Here is a 25,549-nt window from a genome sequence, read left to right on the forward strand (position 1 = left end):
GTTTTATAATTTTTTCCATAACAATATAACATATGTTTTGCTAAATTTCTTCCTGGCTACCACATAAATTTTATTGCCATTGTGAATAGGATTTTATCAATTGTATTTTAGAAATAGAAAATCTATTAACTGTGTATGTTAATCTTTTATATACCAACTTTCCTAAAGTCTTTTAGTTGCTATAATTTCTGATTCTCTAGGACCATATATGTAGATAATCATTTGCAGTCTGCCTTTTTCTTTATAATTGTATAAATTGTAGTTCTATTTCTTGTATTATCTTCTTGGTTAGGTCCTCGAGAACAAGGTTGGATGACTATAACGAGCATCTTTGTTTTATAAAGTACACTAATGGAAAATGCTTTTAAGTTTTATCATTAAGTCTGAGGTTCATTATAACTTTTTGTTAGATGCCCTTCTTTAGTTTAAGAACTCTATCTCATATTCATAGTCTAATAAGAGCTTTCATCATAAATGAATATTGACTTTTATAGAATAATTTTTCTCCAACCGTTGAGACAGTTCTATTGATTTTGATCTGAATTTGTTAATACAGTGAATAATATTTAGAGATGTCTAATTTTTTAAGAAACATTCTTGAATTCCTTAAATAAACAGTAGTTTGTCCTAACAATTTTTTCTCTATACACTTATAGTCAATTTGCTAATATCTTACTTAGGAATTTTACATCAAAATTTGTCTATAATTTTCTTGTACTTTATCTAGTTTGGCTATCAAGATTATACTAGCATAGAATTGTTTTTACAACAGAGACATCTCTTGTAAAGGTTCCATAAAACTTTCTTCTAAAACTTCCCGGGCCCTTTGTCCTATCACAGCTTTGGGAAAGGACAGGGTAGGATTTTGACTATTAATTAATTTCTTTAATAATTACTTTTCTACTCAGGTCTTCTATTTCTCCTTGAGTACATTGCACTAATGTATATTTTTCTTGAAAGTCATATGTTTTATCTATTTTTTCAAAATTTTAGAGAGTTATTCATAGTATACTCTGATGCTTTAAAAAAATCTGTGTTGTTGGGTTCATTGTTTCAGTTTTGTCTTTACTATTTTGTTTTACTTATCTTTCATTATTTCATGCTATTATTTAATGATCATCTTCCTCTCTTAACTCTCTATTTTAAACATTTATTTTAAAGTCTCTTTCACATTTTTCTATTATTTCTTTTTCTAGAACTCTTTATTTTGTTAAATATTAGAGAGGGTAATATTATGAACCCGCATGTACTTGTCCTAGATTCAAAAATAATAAACTCTCGGCCAGTCTTTATTCATTTGTTACCCCCCATCCACTTTCTCCTACCCCTTGATTATTTTTAAACAAATCTCAGACATTATATCTTTGCATCCACACATATTTTAATATATATCTCTAAATGATAAAGACTCTTTTTTAAATGTAATCACCATAACATTGTCATACCTAAAGATTAAATATATATATATATATATATATATATATATTTGATATCACCAGATCCACTCAGTGTTCAATTTTCTTTACAGTCTCATAATTTTTTATAGTTTTATTTTCAGTTTTTTATTAAGGTCCATGCACTGTAACTGGCTAATGTGTCTTAAATCTATTTTGATATATAGATTTCCTCTAACTTTCATGTTGTTGTCTGAAGAAACTGAATAGGTTGTCCTACAGAGCACCTCTTAGTCTGGAATTTGCTAAATGCCTCCAGGTATTATTTTAAATAATAGAGTATTTTATACTCTTCTATACCCACTATTCCCTGAAAATTGGTGGTTAGATCTAGAAACTTTATCATATTCAATATTTTGCTCGGCAAAAATACTTTATAATGTTATGGACCATGAAGAGATTCATAATGCCTGGTTGAATTTCTTTTTTTGATGTTATCGACTAGTGATAAAAGTTGCCTAAGTCCATTCAAGTTGCATTTCCAAATGATAATTCTAAAATTTTATTATTCCTTTTGCAGTCATAAGCTTGAAATCTAGAAAGAGAATTTTTAGATTCTAGAAAGAGAATTTTTCTTCATCAATTATTTGGTTACCCTAGGGACAGTTCAAGCAGAAAGGATAAAAATGTAAAAATGGTTGACTCTTTCCTTTTAACAGGTTTCAAATGAGCTGGTATCCCAACAGCTTTGAAAGGTGATGAAGGAGGTGCTTCCTTTTAATATCTTTATGAACTCATGCCTTTAACTATATTTGATATGTGCTGTCTTTCTTGGTCCTCAAATTGTTCCATCTCTGGCCTGTGGGAACTTTCTCAGTTTGGCTCTGAAGTCTCATTGACATGTTACTTGGAGTCTTTGATAGTTCCCTTGTTTTCTGGCATGACAAGGTAGTCCAGGCTCTTGTAAATTTCCTGCTCCAGAACTCAACCACTTCTCCATGGATTTGTGGTTGCTTTTATTGGCAAATGGTATTTAGAAACCACAACCTGAGCCAAGAGATGTTCATTGCCCCTTTGCCACTTGGTCCCCTCCCTGTTCCCACCACTGGCCTTTTTTATTAGCATAACTAGAAAATAATCTTTTAGATAAATATATCATGATGTTATACTGATATTTCTAGTTCAAATCCATAATTATAGAGTTTCCATTTATCCTCATTAAGCTCACATATGTATCCTTTTTCCCCACATTGAAAACCTTGGTTCTCAATGACACAAAAATAAATATTCATTTTCTTTATCCTTCAATACACACAACAGTCTTACAGTAATATTACCAATAAAAGTATACTTTAGTTCTTTTAGTCCTTACAGTTTATACCTCAAATGTAATTCAATTACTTTTAAAAATCAGTTGGAATAATTCTTTTTTATGTAGTTATTGCTCCTTTATTCCTAATAATTTAGATGATAATTATCTAATTTACTGTCTATGGACTGTCTTGCTGTGTACCGAACCTTAAATGTACTAAAAATTTCCCTATGTAAGATTATCTCTCAATCTTAAAGGAAACCCAGTAGGTGAGTGCTACCTTCCATGGGACATTTTCCAGTGTCTCTGCCAAGACCTTAAAAGTTTTGCTGGTTATCAACCATTTTTACATTAATTCATGGCTCTCTGTTTATTGCCTTTTAGCACAAATTCAGGGTTCCAACTCTCAAGGCAATTGTCTCCTCCCACAGTATGGTATGAACTCCTGTCTTCCAGGATTATAAGCAAAGATCTTTCAGTTCTTATTGACAGACAGGACAGTGATGTCACAGCTTCTTCCATTGGGTAGGTAGCCTGTATCACCTCTTGGGTATGCGTGGGGCATCTTTCCTGACCTGTAAGTCCTGAGGTCAGTTTCCACACTGGAACCCACCTCTCACCACTGCTTCTCTGCATACTGTGCCCTCTTCATTTTGCTACCTGGAGTTTTCTCATAAACTTGGTTTCTTAATATTTAAAAATAATTTAGGTGGCAATTTCTGTGTACTTTAAGTAGTAGTGGAGTTCCCTGCATCTATGAACACCACAGCCTTGATCAGAAGTGTCAGAAATTAAACTTGTACAGATATGTGCACACAGTCCAGAAAATCCAGGTGAAATCTGGAAGCTTTCTTCATCCAGATATTTTGATATTTGTAAACATCTGAATAATTGAATTTTTCACCTGGACACTTGAGTTCATGTAGATATATATCCAGTTTAATTTCTGGTACTCATTTTAGACAGTTTTTAACCTTTTAATCTACGTCCTGCAATAATTTGACCTTGAACTTGATACTTACACTCTTAGTGATTCCATGGGGACTCTGCCTTCTAGATCGTGTGACTATAACCGATGCACTGATGCACTACAGGCTAATAGATCCTACAAGTTTGAAAGCTTTTTCTCTGCATGTGTACCCGGCACAGTTTAGGGGTATTATCTTTTCCAGTTCCTTATTTAGTCAATTGTTGTTCTGAAGGAGACTTCAGGGCTCCCCAAGTGTCTCATTTGCATTTGTTATTAGGTTCCTCAAACTTAGCCCCCATCTCTTCTTAAAAGTTTAATTTTTCAGAAGAGAAAGAACCACATGTTTTCAGCACTTTCTTCTTTTATGTCTTAAACCTATCTTAACACGATTTTTTTAAGATATTTTAAAATTAAATTTATCCCTCGGCAATTTGATTTGTAGGGTAAGGAGCGCAAAGTTTTACAAATGGAATACTTTTAAATAAATCATAATTAATTAACTATGCAAATATATCAAATAAGTGTGGATACATAGTTAGATGACTAATTACCATTCAGAAAGGTTAGAAATTGTAATACTATTTTTTAGCTTGGTTAATATAATATTATAATTGGGGTTGCTTTGATCATAGGGAATGTCACAGACAATAATTTTTCAAGCTTGGCTGATTTTGAAATCATATGGTTATGAGTATTAGCAGCTTAATATAAAATGTGGTGCTGTCCACAAAGTTAAAAGAAAATTATTTTTGTCATAATAAGCTATATTAATTTAATTAGTTGTGCATATGGTTACATTTTTCATTTGAAAATGAAAGCAGAATGTTCGTTGATCCAGTTTTTTAAAAAGAGAAAAAAGAATTCTTTGATATTTTAATTCTACAGGAAAAAATGTTTGTCTCCTTAGGTTTTATTATTTCATATGTCCTAGTTTTTTAAATGCCTATTAATTCCTGTATCATTCAGTAAGTGTTCACAGGGGCTCGGTGATGCGTTAGGGCTGCCACTCCTGAATTAACTGAAAGTGCTCTCTCCCAGCCTAATGCAATGACCTTCTACTTTGCCTTCTGGCTTCTAGGCTCACTCCCTCCGATCCATCCTCCACCCTGACACCAAGATCATCTTCTGATGCTGCAATCTGGGGCTGGTACCCTGTGTTTCATATTTTTACAGGGCTGATCACCCCTTGGTTCTCAACCAAGGGTCCATGAGCCATTCCCAATCAACAGATTCATTTCTTGGGCTCATACTGTAATATAAGCTTTGGTTTAATTTTCATTTAAATTTGTTCCCAAATTTTAAAATAAGGAGATTTTATGTAAAATTCTAGAAATCTGACTTTTCTTCAAAACTTGAAAAGATATAATAATGCTGGCCCACGTTCCTTCAGGAGCTGAGTAAGGCTGCTCCTCTCAGATGACGTCGGTCACAGCAGGCAACTTGGGCCCCAGCTCACTGACATTAACCACCTGGAATCTGCATCTGTGGTCCCTGAAAGCAGGCTCAGATCCAAATCTGTTATTTTTTTCCTACAAGGCTGTAGTGGATTAAATTGTTGCCCCCAAAAGATAGGTCCACCTGGAATGTCAGAATATGACTTCATATAGAATAAGGGTCTTTGCAGATATAATAAAGGTAAGTATCTGAGATGAGATTATCTTGGATCAGGACAGGCCTTAAATATGATGATGGGCTGTTGTCATAGGAGACAGAAAAGGAGAAGACAGAGACACACAGAGAGCAGAAGGCCAAGTGAAGACGGAGGCAGAGATTGGAATTACACAGTCCCAAGCCAAGGAGAGCCAAGGGTGTTGGCAGCCACCAGCAGTGTAGGACAACAACTTTCTGTTGTTTTAAGCTTCCAGCTGGTGGTAATTTGTTACCGCAGCCCTAGGAAACTAACAAAGTCCCTCTGTGATCTGGCCCTGGTCTACCTCTCCAGTCTCTGCCCCTGTACATGCTTGCCGTTCCCTCACAGCCACGTGGTTTTGTGATTCTGTTTTTGCACCTGCTGCTCCCCCTGCCTGGAAAACTCTTACATCTCTTTCTTCCTGGTTGAATTTCACTTCACTTTAAGGCTCTTATCAGAGGGCAAACTCCTTGGAGAACCCCTCTTCCTTAGCTGGGAAAATGAGCAGACTGCTGCCCCCTAGTGGTAACAATGTTCCTTGACCTACAACACCTTTTAGTACTCGCCACACTAGGCTGAAAGCATGCCAGGGTAAGAAAGCTTCCAGAGGTGTTCATATTTGAACTAATCCTTGATGGCGGTGAAGATTATGAGGCATGTGATGGTTAATTTTATCTGTCAACTTGACTAAGCTATGACTAACCTGTGACAATGTTGTTTGGTCATACACCAATCTACATGCTACTGTGAAGGTATTTTTTTAGATGTATTTAACATTTAAATCAGTAGACTTTGGGACTTCCCTGGTGTCACAGTGGTTAAGAATCCGCCTGCCAATGCAGGGGACACAGGTTCGAGCCCTGGTCCAGGAAGATCCCACATGCCACAGAGCCACTAAGCCCATGCGCCACAACTACTGAGCCTGCGCTCTAGAGCCTGCGAGCCACAACTACTGAGCCCATGCGCTGCAACTACTGAGGCCTGCATGCTCTAGGGCCTGTGCTCTGCAATAAGAGAAGCCATCACAATGAGGAGCCCATGCACCACAATGAAAAGTAGTCCCGCTCACTGCAACTAGAGAAAGCCTACACGCAGCAACAAAGACCCAATGCAGAAAAAAAAGAAAGAAAAAAATCCATCTATTAAAAAAATATATAAATAAACCTCAAAAAAAAATCAGTAGACTGTGAGTTAAGCAGATTATCCTCCACAATACAGGTGGGCCTCATCCAATCAGTCGATTTGTTCTGTGCTTTAGAAAGGTAGCTACTTTGATTGCAATATCAAGATGGAAGCAGAATAACTACAGACAGATATCAATTATGGACTGTTGCAAAAATGCAAGTAAAATGTAATAAAGGCATGTAGTGCGGGACCTGGAATGAATGGGATGGCTGGCGTGCTGCACTGTAACTTCTTGAAGTCAGGCTTATGTCTTATTCCTCTTGGCCCCCCAGGGCCCACCCAGCACTCATGGGACACAGCATGCAATAACTTGTTAAATGAGGGATAAATGGAAGAATATACAGGAGAAGAATGAAGAAAGGTTTAAAGACAGCCTTGATGTTTCTATTGATACCTCAGCATATCCATTCTTTTCCCTTTCAGTGCCTTTTTAAAGTTCTACTTCTTGCCCATCCTCAAAATCTGTATCATCTAAAAATAATCAGGAACAGCGTGGATTTAACTTTGCACAAAACTTCTTCCCCCTTGAGCCTTACCTCTAATCTCTTCCCTTTTTCCATCCTCCAGTTTTCCTTTGTATCATTTGGAGCCATGAATGTATGAGATGTGATTGATGAGTATGAGGATATGGTGATCAGTGAGGAGATCTAGTTTAGGGAAGTGGAGTCAAGGTTGGTTAGAAAAAATATTTTGTTAGCAAACTTACGGGAGAATGTATAGGTAGTCAAGGCCTACCTGTACAATGTGGACAGGAAGAAAATTAGGACGATGTCAAGATACCATTGGGTATTTTGCAGTCATCTGACAAAATCACCTGAACAGAGTCAGCGTGTGACCAATCAGTTTTGAGAAAACCCAAATTGTACTTTGTACCATATTGGTCACCTTGACAACAAATCCTCTTTCTTAGGACAATAATATCATACCAAGAAAAGTGCTTGCAAATTAAGAAAGTATTAATTATAGGTGGAATATATATGGCTAAGCTAGCTCCACCTGGAGAAATAAGTGGGAAGGTATCTGAAGAGATTGTACCACTAACACAAGATGGGGTAAGGAGGGAATATTGAAGTTATATTACAAAAAGGATAAAGTACAAAGAACAGATGGGTTTATTCACAACCAGCGTCAATCAGTCAAATGATGTGCAGCCAGGATTTTGGATCCATTGGTCTCACCTCCTGGAAGTGACTTTAAACTGAAAAAGGAACAGTTATAGTAGGGGACTGTAGCATTGTAGCACCTGCAGCTTCAGTTGACACAAATCAGCTGGGATGATTGAGGCCACACAGAGAGGAGGAGAACCAGATATCAAAAGTGACAATAGACCAAAATACTGATTTTCAACATACTTATAGGAGCTCATTGTTCTTAATGAATATCCATCTTCTAAAAAGCACTCTAACATGGATTCTGAGCAATTTTGTTTTCCCCCCCACCCTCGGCCAAAAGAATTGCTAAAAATATGGCAATGGGAAAAGTAAATTTTATTTTTAAATTATCTACAAGTAACAAAGCACTTCTTCAGGACTATTGTCCTATTAAGCTGTACTTTTCCCAGGAAAATTTAGGTTTTAAGTATCAACTTTTAAACTTTGACATAAAATCCGCAAGAGCTATGTTGTCAGTGAGGCCAGAGGAGCGCTAGATGACTGATCCCATCTTTACATGCGCCAAAAACACAGCTTAATGGCTCTAGTCATTCTGAATAATACTTTTTCTTTATTGGTTCAAGTTAATTAGCCAGACCATTGTAAAATGCATCTAGCTCTGGAACCAGTCAAACAGAAGCCTCCATGCGCATAGGGGAAGTTGTCATTGGTAGTTTGGGAAGTGCATAAGTGCATCTGTGCATCTGTCTTTAGAGTAACAGGCAGACCACAGGACCAGGGGTCAGACACGTGCAGCTCAGCTATATTTACTAACTAGGAGATCTTAGGATGACTTCTGAGCCTCTTTGCATCGCTATATCCTCTACATCTGTAAAAAATGCCTTATACCACCCTCATAGATCTGCAGGATTAAGTTTCATAATATATGAAATGCCTGGCACCTGGGAGGCTCTCTGGAAATGTCCACACTCCAGGCTTCTGGAGAGTAAATACATTCTCCCTATTAGCACTTCCAGGCCCCATTGTGTAGGACCCAGGCTCCTGGAATGAGCCCTTTGATGCTTTTCGCTAATTATTTCACCTCTGTATACTGTAGACTGCAAAGATATGAAAACAGAGGTGTAGTGAGTGATACAATGGAATAGCCGGTTGACTTGAACAGCTGGACTCTTGTCCTTTTTTACTATTAACCTGCAATATTACTTTAAACTAGTCCCTTAAGCTCCCTGTCTCTGTTTTCTCCTTCGTAAAGTGAGAATGTTGATCTACATGATCCCTAGGTTTCCCTCAGTTCTTGAGTATTATGATTCTAGGCAATTTTTTTATTGTATAAGTTTTGGGTGTACAGCATTATAATACGACACCTGTATGCACTACAAAGTTATCACCACCACAAGTCTAGTAACCACCCATCACCACACAGCTGACTCCCATCACCCATTACCCTGCCCCCAACACACTTCCACTCTGGTAACCACTAGTCAGTTCTCTGTATATATGAGTTGGTTTATGTTTTATCTTGTTTGCTCATTCATTTTTTTTTTTTTTAGATTCCATGTATGAATGAAATCACAGTATTTGTCTTTATCTCTCACTTACTTGACTTAGTCAAATACCTTTAAGGTCCATCTGTGTTGTCACAAATGGCAGGATTTCATTCTTTTTTATAGCTGAGTAGTATTCCATTATATATATGTGCCACATCTTCCTTATCTATTCACCTATCAGTGAACACTTAGGTTGTTTCCACATTGTAGCTATTGTAAATAATGCTTCTATGAACATAGGGGTGCATATATTTTTTCTAATTAGTGTTTTCCTGTTCTTCAGATGAATACCCAGAAGTGGTATTACTGGGTCATATGGTAGTTCTATTCTTAATTTTTCGAGGAATCTGCATACTGTTTTCCAGTTTACAGTTCTACCAACAGTACAGGATTTCCTTTTCTCTACATCCTCTCCAACATCTGTTATTTTTGTCTTTTCAATAAGAGTCAGCATGAGGTGGTATCTCATTGTGGTTTTGATCTACTTTCCCTAATACTTAGAAATGTTGAACATCTTTTCATGTACCTGTAAGCCATCTGTATGTCTTCTTTGGAAAAATGTCTATTCAAATCCTCTGCCCATTTTTTAATCTGGTTGTTTGTTTTATTGTTGTTCACTTGTATGTGTTCTTTATATATTTGTATATTAACCCTTTATTGGATATATGATTTGTAAATAGTTCTTCAGTTCCATAAGTTGCCTCTTCATTTTGATATGTTGCAGAGGCTTTTAGTTTGATGTAGTTCCATTTGTTTACTTTTGATTTTGTTTCCTTGCCTTGGGATTCAGATCCATAATAATACCTCTAAGACAGACGTCAATGAGGTTACTGCCTATGTTTTCTTCTAGGAATTTTATGGTTTCAGGTCTTACATACAAGTTTTAAATCCATGTTAAGTTAATTTTTGTGTAAAGTGTAAGATAGGGGTCTAGTTTCATTCTTTTGCATGTGTGACTATCCAGGTTTCTCAACACCATTTATTGATGAGACTATCCTCTTTCCTTTGTATGTTCTTTGCTACTTAGTTGTAAATTAACTGTTTATATATATGGGGATTTACTTCTGGGCTCTCAATTCTGTTCCATTGATCTGTGTCTGTTTTTATGCCAGTAAAATATGGTTTTGATTACTATAGCTTTGTAACATATTTTGAAATCAGGGAGCATGATATCTCCATCTGTTCTTTAGAATCTCTGCAGATTCTTTTGACTATTTGGGATCTTTCATGTCTCCATACAAATTTTAGAATTATTTGTTCTTGTTCTGTGAAATATGCCATTGACATTTTGATAACAACTGCATTGACTCTAGATTAGTTTGGGCATTATGGACATTTTAATATCAATTCTTCCAATCCATGAACATGGAATATCTTTCCCTTTATTTGTGTCTTCTTCAATTTCTTTCATGAGTGTCATAGTTTTCCATATACAGGTCTTTCACATCCTTGGTTAAATTTATTCCTAGGTATTTTATTCCTTTTTGATACAATTGTAAATGGAAATATTTTCTTAATTTCTCTTTCTGATATTTCCTTATTAGTGCATAGAAATGCCACAGATTTCTGTATATTGATTTTGTATTCTGCAACATTACTGAATTTGTTTATTAGTTCTAAGTTTTTCGATGGAGACTTTAGGTTTTCTATATATAGTATCCTGCCATCTGCAAATAGTGACAGTTTTACTTCTTCCTATCTGATTTGGATGCTTTTCATTTTTTTCTTGCCTAATTGCTGTGGCTAGGACTTCCAATACTATGTTGAATAAAAGTGGTGAGAGTTGGCCTCCTTTTCTTTTTTCTGATCTTAGAGGAAAAGCTTTGAGCTTTTCACCCTTGAGTAGCTGTGGGTTTGTCGTATATGACTTTTATTATGAGTCTTCTCTCTTTTTATTTAAGTCCTCTTTCTTTTTCATTGAGAAGCTTTATCAAAATGGATGTTGGATTTTGTCAAATGCTTTTTCTGCATCTATTGAGATGTTCATATAATTTTTATTCTTCATTTTGTAATGTGAGTATCACACTGATTGATTTGCAGATGTTGAACCACACTTGTAAACCTGGAATACATCCCACCTGATCATGGTATATGATCCCTTTACTGTATTGTTGGATCTGGTTTGCTAATATTTTGTTGAAGATTTTTGCATCTATGTTTATCAAGGATATTGGCCTGTAATTTCTTCTTTTGTGGTATCCTTGTCTGGTTTTGGTATCAGAGTAATGCTGGTTTTGTAAAATGTGTTTGGAAGGTTTCTTTCCTCTGCTATATTTTGGAAGAGTTTGATAGGGATGCGTTTTAAATCTTCTTTGATTATTTTGTAGAATTTGCCAATGAAGCTGTCTGGTCCTGGGCTTTTCTTTCTTAGGAGATCTTTGATTACTGTTTCAATCTCCTTACTAATAATTTGTCTATCCAAATTTTCTGTTTCTTCATCATACAGTCTTGGAAGATTGTATGTCTCTAGGAACTTATCCATTTCTTTTCTTATTGTTGTCCAACTTGCTGGTATATAATAGTTCTTATAGTCTCTTATGATCCTTTGTATTTCTGTGTTATCTGTCATAACTTCTCTTCTTTCATTTCTGGTTTTATTTATTTGAGTCCTCTCTCTCTCTCTTTTTTTGTTAATTAGTCTAGCTAAAGTCTTATCAATTTCATTTATCTTTTCAAAGAACCAGCTCTTAGTTTCACTGATCTTTCTATTGTTTTATCTGTCTCTATTTCTGCTCTGATCTATATTATTTCCTCCCTTCTCCTAATTTTGGGCTTCATTTGTTCTTCCTTTTCTACTTCCTTCTGGTATAAAGTTAAACTGCTTATTTGAGATTTTTCTTGTTTCTTGAGGTAGGCTGATATTGTTATGAGCTGCCTTCTTAGAACCATTTTTGCTGCATCCCATAGTGTTTGGTATGCTATATTTCTCTTTTCATTTGTCTCTAGGTATTTTTTAAATTCTTTGATTACCCATTGATTTTACAGTAGCATGTTGTTTAATCTCCATATTTTTTGTGGCATTTCCCTTTTTTGTGATTGATTTCTAGTTTCATGCCATTGTGATCAGAGAAGATGTTTGATATGATTTCAATCTTCTCGATTTATTGAGACTTGTTTTGTGACCTAACATGTTATCTGTCCTGGAGAATATTCCATGTCAATTTGAGAAGAATGTATATTCTGCTCCTTTTGGATGAATGTTCTATGTATAGCTATTAAGTTCATCTGCTTTAATGTGGTGTTTAAGTCCAATGTTTTCTTATTGATTTTCTGTCTGGATGATCCATTGATGTAAGTGAGGTGTTAAAGGCCCCTACTATTGTCGTATTGCTTTCAATTTTCCCCTTTAAGTCTATTAATATTTGCTTACATATCTTGGTGCTCATCTGTTGGATACATATACTTTTATAAATGTTATATCTTCTTGCTGGATTGACCCCTTTGTCATTACATAATGCCCTTCTTTGTCTTTTATTACAGTCTTTGTTTCAAAGTCTATTTTGTCTGATATGAATAGCTACTCCATGTCTCTTTTCATTACCATTTGCTTGAAACAGCTCTTTCCATCCCCTCACTTTCAGTCTGTGTATGTCCTTTCTACTGAAGTGAGTCTCTTGTAGAAAGAATATAGATAGCTTTTTTTTTAATCCATTCAGCCATTCTGTTTTTTGATTGGCAAATTTAGTTCATTTACTTTCAAAGTAATTATTGATATGTATTTATTGCCATTTTTATAAACTTTAAAAAGAAATTAAATGCCAAAGCTTCATCTTTTAATTCCCCCTCCCTCACATTTTATATTTTCGATGATGCATAGGCAAGGCTGCCCCTAGACCAGCTGCAGAGCCTGGCCATGGCTGCTATGGCATGCTGGTGGGCAAGGCTGGCCCCTGGAATGGCTACAGAACCTGACCACAGCTGCTGTGAGGTGCTGGTAGTAGGGCTAGCCCCCAGATGAGTCTAGGCAATTTTGATTCTAAGTATGAAGTTCTGAAGACCATCTTTTAAAAACTTTTACTTGGGGGCTTCCCTGGTGGCGCAGTGGCTGAGAGTCCACCTGCCGATGCAGGGGACACGGGTTCGTGCCCCGGTCCGGGAAGATCCCGCATGCCGCAGAGCAGCTGGGCCCGTGAGCCATGGCTGCTGAGCCTGCGCGTCCGGAGCCTGTGCTCCACAACGGGAGAGGCCACAACAGTGAGAGGCTCACGTACCTAAAAAAAAAAAATTTTACTTGGGACTTCTCTGGCAGTCCAATGGTTAAGACTCTTCACTTCCACTGTAGGGGGCATGGGTTCGATCCCTGGTGGGGATCTTGCATGCCGCACAGCATGGCCAAAAAAAAAAGTTATTACTGAGTCTTTTGTGTGTGCATGTCCTGTGTTGTTGGATGGTGGTTGTGGTGATGACTGTGGACAGGTTTGTCCCTTTTTGCCAGTTTCTAGTTTAGTGTTTATTGAATATTCATAGAAATTTTGTTAAGCTACCAAGCAAACATACCTCTTTTCTGTGCTTACAATTCTTTCTTCTCTTTTCCATTTTTTAAATTTTTGTATTATTATGGTTCAGCTTCCTAACTGAGTCCTTTGTCAACAAAATGAATCTTTAATGTTGTAATAATACAAATATTGATAGCTGAGCAGAATAATAACAAATTGCACATGAGATGACGAATGAGCAGCAAATCATTTCATCCTAGAAGAGAGATACCGTTGAGCTTGTTGAGTGACATTGGCATCCTTCAGAACAAATGTACAATGCTTTCTCCAGCTAATACTTTATCTGATGGCTTTATTTAAAAAAAAGATACAAAATCTTTGTTTCATCTTTCTGTTCTTTTCTGAACTCTGATCAAACAGTCCCACAGTTTGGCTTAAAAGTAAACTCTCCAGCTTGTCTAAATGGATCATGAAAACAGAATATTTCAATAGGTGTTCATTTGCTTTTTTATTTGCTACCAGAAAATTCATGGCTGTTACAAAAAAATATTTATTTTTAGGACGCTTGTTTTATGTTGCTTCACCCCTCCCCTGTCTATTAAATCAAATGGATGTAATCCACTGCTTGATGCCTCAGAAACTTTCCCTGCAGCACACAGGGGATTAGGAAGCATGCAATGTGAAAGAGCAGCAGGAGAGATGGTTTGGAAGTGCTCTCCTCATCACAAATATGTGTCTTCAATATTTAGTTGTTGTGGCAGGAAAACAGCAACAAATACATGAACTGTAAACCATCTGGCTTGAAATATGTTCAAATATGAATGTTCATCTTGAAAAATGAAATCTATGGAATTCTGGCATCCACTTTGACTTTTGAGAGATGAACAGCTTGGATATGCAAAGAAGGGATTTCTAGACTAGCCTTCTTAAACTTTAAATTTTCCTGAACTAGAAGTTAAATAATTCACTACCTAGACAGGAGAACTTTCCTCTCACTTTTAAACTTTAAGGAAAAACGTTGCTCGAAAATCCTGCAATTGTATCTGTGTAGGGATTTGTACAGAATTGTCTTATGTTTTAGGAAGAAGAGAAATGAATGTGGTTCTGTGTTTATTATTTAACATTTATTAAGTTTCAGTGTATGCTAGATACGATATAAAACACATAAAAAGCATGATAATTCTGACGTTCACCGGATTCCTAAACCAAAAAGTTAAAACTGGCAAAACAGGAGGCTTTGAACTGTTCCACTTAGTTTGGGGGTAAGAAATGATGAGTTAGTCACTCTGCTTGCTTTTGAACTATGATCCTGAGGCTACCCAGCATCCGTGCCCTATAAGAAGTAGCTCTCCAAATGACTCTCAGAAATATTTTAGGTGACTCAGTAAATGTAAAGATGAAACGTGCTGCAAACATATGTGAGCGATAGGGAAGATGAAGGCAAACAAAGCACAAAGCCCTCTGGGCTTAGCAACCGGATCAGAGGTAACCACAGAAAGGACTAGAAGCAGGAGTAATTTCTGCTTTTGCTGTTTGATGTTTTGGGAGCTTTTCAAATTGACCCTTTGAGAGACATAGAAATTCAAACTTATTTGCCTCCTTCTCTTCTTCACGTTATATAATTTTTTTTTTTTTTTTTTTTTTTTTGCGGTACGCGGGCCTCTCACGGTTGTGGCCTCTCCCGTTGCGGAGCACAGGTTCCGGACGCGCAGGCCCAGCGGCCATGGCTCACGGGCCCAGCTGCTCCGCGGCATGTGGGATCCTCCCGGACCGGGGCACGAACCCGCATCCCTTGCATCAGCAGGCGGACTCCCAACCACTGCACCACCAGGGAAGCCCCTATAATTTTTGGCAAAACCCAGATTGATCCCCATCTAGAGAGAATTCTCCCTACAGTAAATCCTTCAGCTAGATCTCTTGGTGCTTCAGTGACCCTCAGGTGGACAATCTCTACCACTCCAGGATGTACTCACTTTTAAATGATTCTTTAGTTGCTGCACATGTTCCCTGCTACACTAAGCTTCTAAATAGGGGACTATTCACTATTCACCAGACTCTAAGACCCTCTGTGCCTAGCATCATGAGATGCGCACAGCGGTCTCAGTAAGTATTCATTTGAAATTATGAAACTTGGATAAATGAAAGAATTATGCCTAGGTGGGAAAAAAAAGGCTCGAACTGGATAATGTTAACAAAGTTTGTGAAACAAGCCATTTTTACATGACATTAAGAGAGCACAATGTTTCCTAAAACAAAAATACAAGAAAAGGTAGGGTATTGGTGATATATTTAATTAAATTTTATTTTAAAATCAGATATATTTCAATGCATGGCCTTTCTTTTTTCTTTTATTCTACTTTTTCTTTAAAAAGTTGAATTTATTCAACATACGATTTATCTAACAGAATTTCATAATTTTCACAACAAATGTTCTTCAAAATAACTATGTAAAGACCTGAGATATATGTGTTTGTATTTTTTAATTTTTTTTCACCTCTTTTCACTTTAATACTTAGTTGTTTATAAATGCTTTTAGGAAAAGGGGCAAAAACATGTTCAACGCTTAGAAGAGGAAATTTGGCAATGCTATTTTTATGCTCTGTGAACTCTGCTATATCTACAGGAAACTTAGATTTTAGTATGCAGCAGCAAAAGCTACTAGATGATCAATCTTGCCCTTGAGGATCAAAGTTTTTCTTTGGTCAACTGTTCAACTAAGAAACTAAAAAGAACTAAAAATATAATGCAGCAAATCCAGTCCAGGAATGTATTGTGGGCAGCACGGAGTTTGTGTCATACATACAAGCAATTAACCTGCCTTTGTAAACGTATTTGTTTGGTTTCCCTCCTACTTGTTCCATTATAGAAAGTTTGTTGTTGGTGATCTTTACAAGGGAAAAAACCGACATCTTTTATGTAGTGAGCTGGAAGAACCAACGAGGATATCCATTTAATTAGAAAGACTGTATCTGCCTTAGAAACACACAATGCAGATTTCACGTCATTTGTTCTGAGAAAAGTCTGAAAATGAAATGGACACAACGTATTAGCAACGAAAAACAATTAGATGAGACTAGATTAAATTCTGAGCATTTATATCATTTTAGTAGATTTCGTACAATTTCCTCTGCTTAGGTGCAACTCCATTCACTTGGCCCCAATTCTTGGGAGATGATTCAGATAGTTCTGATTTAAATTCTGATCTGTACAGATTTCTTCACTGAAGTAAAAACTGCGGCAGACATTTTGGGGCATGATAGGCATCCTCGAACTTCACCAGGTAAATTAAAAATAAAGAGCGCAGCCACAATATCTTAGTTATCAAAACTGAGAGCTTCTGAGGAGCCCAGAGGCTGAACTGAGTTGTATGTGGGTGTGTGATATAAGGTATGATATCTTGTGTTTTGTAAAATCTGATTCCAACATTGTAAACCAACCAGTGATGTCAACAGATTATTCTTATGTGTGAATATAGAGAAGATGAGAAGAAAAGGTATGTCCATCAACTGAACAAGTGTTGAGTTCTGAGTGAATTGAATATAATTTGAAAGTCACATATTTTTTAACATGAGTAAACTAAATATCATGCAAGTTCTACAAAAATAAAATCTATAAAGAAAAGTGCTGAAGTTAAATCATGATTTATACTTTCATAATACAACTATGAGCCATTTTTTTACACTATAAATGAATAATAGCTTCACTTTAACACAAAGTATCTTTACATATTCAAAATGAGGAACAAACACGTCACATTTTAGAAATAAGAATGGAGCATGCAAAGATGTGTTTTTAAACCTAAGCCTTTATATTTTTATTGTAGCACTAGAAATAGTCTAAGCAATTAACAACAAAAATGTGACCACAATTATTATTCAGCAATATGTGCCTCTCATTTGTAACACTGTGTGAAGAATACAGAAGGCTAGAAAAGCCCAACTCTTCCTGACAATCACTGAATCTAAAATAGACAAGATAGTATAAAATTCTGGAGGTAGTCTCTCTGAATTAATTTTTATAACCCAACTGAATAATGCCTCTAAGACATGTAAATCCTAAACACTTCAGAAATAACAAATCATCTCATCATGGAAGATTATTGGCTTAAAGAAATGAATATGAAGACTTTACACCTTTGTTATTTCTCACTGTTAAAAAAGCTACTGAGGATATTTCACTAGCTGCACGCTTACCTCAGGTTAATGCTGCCAAAATACATGTATTTTTATCTGTTTCTAGAGGGGAAGGTTCCTTACAAAAATGATATCTTTTTCTAAAGAGAAGCAAATTTGCTAATTTTTGTGGCTACTCTAAAACTTCTCCCAAAGAAGCATTATCTCACATAAGTGTGAGTGTTTTATAACTGTGTGGGTGTATGTGCCTTGGTTAGGGGGACTGGAAGTGGAGGAGGAATGAGGTTGAATTCACGAGGTAGATATTACAATTAACCTCTCTAAGCAAATGTATAAACTGAGGCTCAAAAGAGGTAACACAGCCAGGTCTGGGTGACAAGGAGAAAGCTCACCCATCCATCAAAATGCTTAACTTCTGATACCAAAGTTCAAAATGGTTAGAAATATGGGTGTTTTAAAAGGTACCTGGGATTTGTTCCAGCCAAGTATGGTAAGATGACAGACATGGAGACGTCTGCCTTGAAAGAAGAGTTTCTTACCTAGAGTTCCCAAGAGGAGGGGACACACACACCACACAGGGCCACATAGGGAAGCACCAGGGTCAGTCAGGAGGCAGGAGAAAGGGGATGAGCATGAGCCAGAGCCTTTATTGAGGTTTTTGTGGGAATGAATGGGTGAGACAGGGAGGGCAACCTGAGCAAGTTTAGGATTGGGTAGACTGAATAATTCCAATAGGCTCTGGGATGGAAAAGTGGTGCCTAGTTGTCCAGTATCTGGCCCTCAGGTGACTTAGGGAAAAGAGAACATTAGATTGGTGTGTGAGAGTTTGATCCAGGAGACGTTTGGGGAATGGGCTCTAGATTGATTGGTTTGCATATCAAAGGCTGTTCTCTGCAGGTTGCTTTCTATCGCTAGGAATTAGCCAACCCTGGAAGATACAGTTCCTCCCCTGAGTCTGCAAGTCTCCAACATGTCAAAGACATCTTCCTATATAGAAAATTAAAAAGAAAATGGTTAATAAAATAGGATAACATATATTCATTTCTCTATAACCTATCGGCATTATGTAGAAATAGATGGCATACTTAATCACATATAACAGCATACAGTTAGTGCTCTGTACCTGCAGGCTCCACATCCACGGATTCAACAACCACGGACTGAAAAAAAAAATTTTTTTTTCCATTTCAGAAAGTTCCAAAAGGCAAACTTGAAGTTGATGCACTCTGGCAACTATTTACTAGCATTTTCATTGTATTAGGTATTATAAGTACTCTAGAGATGATTTAAAGTATACAGGGTGATGAGTATAGGTTATATGCAAATACTACACCACTTTATATAAGGGACTTGAGCATCCGCAGATTTCGGTATGCGAGGGCGTCTTCGAACCAATCCCCTGCATTTACTGAGGGAGGACTGTGTTTATTCACAATTAATTATTAACTAAATTAAATTAATTCCTATGACATAAATGTGTCCGATTACAAGAATGCAATTTATACTGTATGTTAAGTGTGTTTGATGCACAAATCCATTTATTAGTACTTCATAAAAGGAGATGTTTAGGGAGCTGTGCTGGGGTTTGCCGCCATCTTGGAGGAGAATCGCTGGGAGCTCCTGGGGTTGGGGGTTGGCCTCGGGGCGGGGTTGGGGGTTGGCCTCGGGGCGGGGTTGGGGGCGGGCAGGGGCGGGGCTGGGGTGGCCTCGGGGAGGGGCTCTGCGCCTCAGCGCGGCACTGCCCCAGAGCGTGTCCTGCTCAACGGCCGAGGCGCCGATCCTCAGGCCTTGTGACGGGGATCCGAAATCCTTCCTGCACCGTCTGTGCCAGGCCCCCCTGGACCCGGACTCGGACAAGCATGAAACAGGTGTCTCTTTCATGGTCAGAGACGCCAGCTAGTTCGGCCTGTGGTGCCCTCCCCGAGACACTGGTCATTCACAAAGACCTTGCAGAGGGAGCGGAATTTTACAATATCACCTCACTAGTAAAACTTGCAAAGGACAGAATTAGAGAAGGAGACAGCAAAACATCACAGCTGCGGGTGACGCATGTGCACCGAGGGCTCCAGGTTCCAGGGGCGGAGCTCCCGCAGACCGGGCCCACCAGGCCGATGGCGGGAGGTCTGAGCAGCAGCATCGGCTCTTCCTGCAACGACAGGGGTGCAGAACAGGTGGGTTCCTCTGCGGGGTTTCCCAGGAGTTGCTCGACTCCCCCGACGGCCCACGCAGGGAGCCCTGCGAGAAGGCCACCATTTTGTAAGCACGGGGTTCAAGGAAGGATGTGAGGAAGACAGTATCCACAGCTTTAGAAATGTTTTACCTTTTCCCAAGATGCAATGGTCCCCCATGTCGAGGAAGACTGGCTGTGAGAAGAAACCTGCTTTGTACAATTTCTCGAGAGAGGTCTGGGTGCGACTCCTGGGCCCTCGAGGTGGGCGGTGAGGACGGGGCCAGCTGTCCAAGGCCGGGCGTCCCCACCCAGGAGGCCCGGGTGGGCGTCCCCATAGGGACTTCCGCTTGGTTTCGCCAAGGGCCGCTCAGGCCTGAGGCAGGGCGCTCCTGACTGACCCTTTTAATCACCGAAGATAGCTGAAAGGACAGCGTTCCTGGTGCTACATAAACAGACTGTAACGGAGCCCGGGCCACACTGGTGGGCAGTGGCAGCAGCGCCCCGGCCCTGGGCTCTGGGTGCCCGCTGCTCACCCTGGCAGCACCAGGCCCTGGTCCTCGGGGCAGGGGGTCTGCGCTGCCTCCTCGATGAGATGGGTTGGTGGTTTCTCCTGGCCTCCGCGTGTTCAGTGCTTCCCGGGCCTCCTTCCTGACACGGAAGGAGGTTCCAATCGAGGCTTCTCCATTGGTCATTTCCAGGCGAGAGCCCTGCGCATCCTTTCTTTCCCTGTGTGGACGCTTTTACTTCTTTTACTTCTTAGAAATGCCTGAAAGTCCTGCTGCCTTTGGGGCTGATCTGTTAAGTCAGTTAAAAGGAGGTACAAGTTTTGCCTCGGCGGACCCACCCAGGGCCTCGGGGAACCTGGCGCCCATTCCTGCCTCGGTCTGGCCTGGGATGGAGGTCAGGGCGGGGTGTCTGTGCAGTTTCTGGAGCCGAAACTCCGGGTCACGTTGCAAAGCGGACGTTTACAGCACATCGCAAACATCTCTTTCCCACGGGCCCTCTAGTCCTCTTGTGTAACTATGCACGTCTCCCTGATATATCTGGGGCGTTGGTGACACAGCCTGCATGGGCCCTGCTCCCCGACATGACGTTGGCGCTGCTAGGATTCCTTTGAAACCTTCTTCGGCTGGCCGTGCGGCCTGTCAGTCCGGGGGGGCCTGGGTTGGAGGGCAGCTCTGCTACCTGACCTTGGGCTTCTAGGCAGGTCTGGCTCCAAACGCTTCCAGAGGCTTCTCGCCTGTGCCCTCTTCTCATTTGCCAATATTACCTGATGAACCAAGTTCTGCAGCACCTAGGACTTGCCTCCTCCTTTTTGTAAGGTCTGTTGTATGTTGCTAAATGTTTGGCTTCATTGGTTTATAGCAACCTTTCTATAGGGCACACTTAACCCTGCTGACGCGCCCTCCCCGGAGCCCGCAGGCGTGGGCGGCCCCTTCTTGGCCCCTGGGGGCTGCTGTGATCTTGACATAATACATAGGCTTGTGGCTTTTTTTTTTTAATTTAAAGATATCAAGACTTAATTCACTAAAATTTATTCTAAGTGGATATTTTTACTTTTGTACTTCTTTAAGTATCCATATTTTATCGGCTTACAGTTCATGCCTAAGTTTCCCCTGAAAATAGCAAATAAAATTGTGTATTTGTGGGGAAAAAAGAAATGTTTAGGGTAATGGTTAAAAATGAAGATGCTAAAATCAGAGAGAACTGGATTGAGGTCCCAGCTGCCCCTACTGCAAGTTACTTCATTGGGCCTGTTTCCACTTTTGTGTAAGGGGGCTTATCATAACCTACCTCATAGAGTGAGTCAGTGTATGATTTAATTGGACAATACTGGAAAAGTCCTTAACCTGGTGCCTGGTTATTGATTTAGGATTTAGAATTACTCTTATTATTTAGGTCAATGAATACTCATAATTATTATTCTCGACAGGTTTTTTCAATGTTTTAATTTTTTTAGGATAACTAAATAGATTCACCGTATGAAGATGCAGAAAGCTAAAGCAATTATTCAAATGATTCAAATCTCCTCCTGTTTTCATCTTAATTGTCTGAAAATTTTAAATGAAATATTTGAGTCAAAACTAGCCAAAAATTTGCTTCAGGTGGGCCAAGTTTGCCTACCAGAGCAACCATAGTCACTGTTTAATAACTATAACTTAAACAAAATCAGAGAATGGACCAGGCCTGCGCATAGCCACTCCTGGGATCACTAAGGTATGAAAGAGTATTCTCACTGACCTCATGGGTGCACCAAGTGGGATTAGGAAGAAAATAGGGTTTATTCCATCAATCCCACAAAAATGTCTCCTTTATTCTTCATAGCCACATGTTAAATTTATGAAAATTCTTCCATGTGTGTTTTTTTAAGATCCTTTTCTTTTTTCTTCACCATCTTCTGAAAGATTGTTTAACTTATATTTATTTACCCGCTCTTCTATGTCTTCTATAAAAAGCTTTTTTCAAAGAGGGAGAAAGGAAGTAAAGAAGCTAAATAGAGAAAACTCTATAAAAATGTTTTGCTGTATCCAGCCATCAGCAGCTAGGTTATTCTTCAAATTTACATAAGGATTTATTATCATCTTGACTGCAATCATGTAGAAAACGAATGGGGTACAAAGTACATGAGGCTAATTTAATAAAACGAGCTTTCTTTGCTTGTGAAATCTTTGAAGAAAGGACTCATTAGACAGAGACTTGCCTTGTTTTCACCAAGGTCAGGAGGCATGTCAACTTGGAGATGTGCCCTTGGCGAGAAGTCCTTAATTAGAAATTCCTCGGGAGCTGCTCCCAGTAGGTGCTTCCTAAGACGAAAAGACAAAATAACTTAGCAGGGAAGCCCTTACTAAGGGTAAGGTTACAACGTCCAGGTTCAGGTGAATGAAAGAAACAATTTGCTGACAGCAAAAGAGCAAAGCTGTCATGATGGGTTGCTGGATTTTGAATGAAAGTCTCTCCATCATATTAGTAGTAAGTATCATTTTTGTTATTTAACTTTAAATATATACATTGAATGTCTTGATTCTTAGGATAACTTGTAGAGCGATATGAAATAACTTCAAGTATTGCTCTGGTTAAAGGACTAAAACTTGTTAGAAAACATTCAATAGATATATTTAATTTACCCTTGCAGAATCATGTAAGTCATGACTTTTAAAGTCAAGTAGTTTGCTTTTGCATCATGTATGAATGTTTCTCTAAATCGAATGAAGGCTTTGAATTAGACTATGAAATTGGAATTTTTCCAGAGTACTTTCTGAGTTGTTTTTAAAGATTTCCTCCTTCTTGACATTATTGACTTAAAATGTTATAGCAATGTTGATTAGGATGGTTTTGTACTTTTCATTAATTTCCTTAAAATACACCCATATATGTTTAAAGTCTTTTTTTATAAAGTTAACAATTTCTTACCAGTACAATCACTGTTAAAAAACTGATCTATGAGAAATAAGTACTGTATATTGTGGTTGATATTGAGAAGCTCTTCATTTCACTTTAAAAGAAGAACCCCAAGAACCCCAAGTGATTTTGAATAGAAGAAAAGTTTGAAGACAGTATTGATTGGTTCTTTTTTCATTCTACTCTAGCTCTCATGGCTGGGAGTAAATTTATATCTGTTTATTGACACATTCTGTTGGTACGAAGAGGAAGAGTCTTTCCTTTATACACGAGTTATTCTGGGTGTAAGTAGATTTGGGGACTATACATTAATTATCATTTCAGAAAGAAAATGCATTCTCTTTTCCCTGGCTTCCTTGTTTTCACTGTATCTCTTTCTTGTGTGTTTATGTATGGACAGTCAACACTGGCTTGGGCTCGAGCATCTGCAGTGTGCCTGAATTTTAACTGCATGCTAATTCTGTTACCAATCAGTCGAAACCTCCTTTCACTCATGAGAGGGACAAGTAGTGTAAGTACTAAATTATCTGAAATAATTTCAGTTGTTATGATCTAATGTGTGTCATTGAAAACAAAGATGTACTTCACTATGAAATTCCCAATAATCCTGGTTAGATTGAGGTCTGTTTCTCTGTAGTGAGAACACAAGGACTAAAACTGAACGTCTGAAATTGGAACATCTGATTTGTCTTTTGCTTTTGCCATTGACTCCCTACATGACATTGGACTCATTGCTCAACCTTCCCCTGATGCATTTGCTTCATTGGAAAAGAAGAGCTAATAAGATTGACCTGACTCGTGAAGATGGAAGTATTATAACAGCTTGAATTACTACAGTTTCTGATTAAAAGGAGCTAAATAAGTAGATGAGCCAAATGCACTCAAGAAGCATCTCTCTGAGTTTTCAGCCCAGGAAAACACAGTCACTGTACATAGATTTTAGTATGTAAATTTTAGCCCCTACCAGACATATTGGGGTATTTCCTAATTATGTAGATGTCACCGTGTTGGGTGCTTACCTGTGTTTCCTGCCAAACAGAATAATGCACTGTACAGAAAAATAAGACCTTCAATAACCCTTCTAGACTACATAATTTATTATATAATCATCTTCATAATTTTATGAATAGTTAGTTGTAGATGCATATAGAGCCTTTCTTGGTGTAGTAAGGAATAATTTATAGACTACTTAAACCATGTCACTGAGGATGATGGTTATAATCTTCATTTTCTAAATTAGCTGAGGCGTGATTATTAGCAGGTTTATTCTAGAGTTTTGGCTTATAGCCAGGCAACTACTAACTCAGTCACTTTTATTGAGTTGAAATTTCAGCAAAGCCAGTAATAACCATTTGATTTTGCTTGTTTAATTAATGGCCACTAATTTTTGTGTCATGTCGCCTCACCTTCAGTAATTTAGAGACAGGGCCTGAGTCTTGCTTTCTTAACTCTTATAATACTGTTATTGCTATGATTTTCCCTGAATAAGACTTTTAATTTTTGTTATTCTAGTGCTTCAGAGGACCATGGAGGAGGCAATTAGACAAAAATCTCAAATTCCACAAACTGGTTGCCTATGGGATAGCCATGAATGCAAGTAAGTGCTAGTTATTAATTGCCTGATTAATTTTATAATACCTCCCATTCACTTTATAGTTTTATTTCCTCCCTGCCAAAGACTCACCCTTAGGTAAAAGAAATCTTTGCCTTCCATCTGACCATACAAACCTTATATAAATGGATTTTTTAATTTCTGATTTATACTCATGCAGTCTTCCCTACCAAGCCTTCAGTTTGTCAAGGAAAAGTTTATGAAACTTCATTTTCATTTGTGAATAACTAAGCTTGTTGATAATACCATGGTAAAAACCCACTTGAAAAATGAACACTTTGTTAGTCAATATAATTCACATCAGAAATAAAATTGACCTATACTCAAAGTCCCATTCAGTCGTAGGAAAACGACTATCAAATGGTATCATGGGCAATAAAAAGAAAAAAGAAAAGCAAGATCATGTGAACAAGGTTCTGAACAGTATTGAGCTAGTGGATATAAAAGGATCTTGAAAAGATATGAAGCTTTATAGGTATATAAACTGTTATCACTATTTCTTGAATAGAAAACAAGAGAATTCAAGATACAGGCACTAGAAATTAGCATCAAAGGTTAAGGTTAAACTCTGGTGAGGAAGAAAGGAACAGGGGCAATAACCAACTGGCTTGTGGTTTTGTTGGGCGACAAAGACATTGAAATAAAAGGC

General features: G+C 38.1%; 1 protein-coding gene and 1 pseudogene across 1 annotated transcript in view; both read left to right on the plus strand.

The window, feature by feature from the left end:
• Nucleotides 1–19,280: 19,280 nt before the first annotated feature.
• Nucleotides 19,281–19,979, plus strand: LOC117197152 (BTB/POZ domain-containing protein KCTD5-like; annotated as a pseudogene).
• Nucleotides 19,980–20,651: 672 nt separating this feature from the next.
• Nucleotides 20,652–25,549, plus strand: part of NOX3 (NADPH oxidase 3) — a 62,005-nt gene continuing 57,107 nt past the window's right edge. The window contains exons 1-4 of the mRNA XM_049695609.1: nt 20,652–20,789; nt 23,477–23,572; nt 23,689–23,799; nt 24,801–24,885. Of these exons, the coding sequence (XP_049551566.1) occupies nt 20,652–20,789; nt 23,477–23,572; nt 23,689–23,799; nt 24,801–24,885 (430 nt within the window). The remainder of the gene's footprint in view (nt 20,790–23,476; nt 23,573–23,688; nt 23,800–24,800; nt 24,886–25,549) is intronic.

Source organism: Orcinus orca, chromosome 12, assembly GCF_937001465.1.
Source record: "Orcinus orca chromosome 12, mOrcOrc1.1, whole genome shotgun sequence".
Lineage (NCBI taxonomy): Eukaryota > Metazoa > Chordata > Mammalia > Artiodactyla > Delphinidae > Orcinus > Orcinus orca.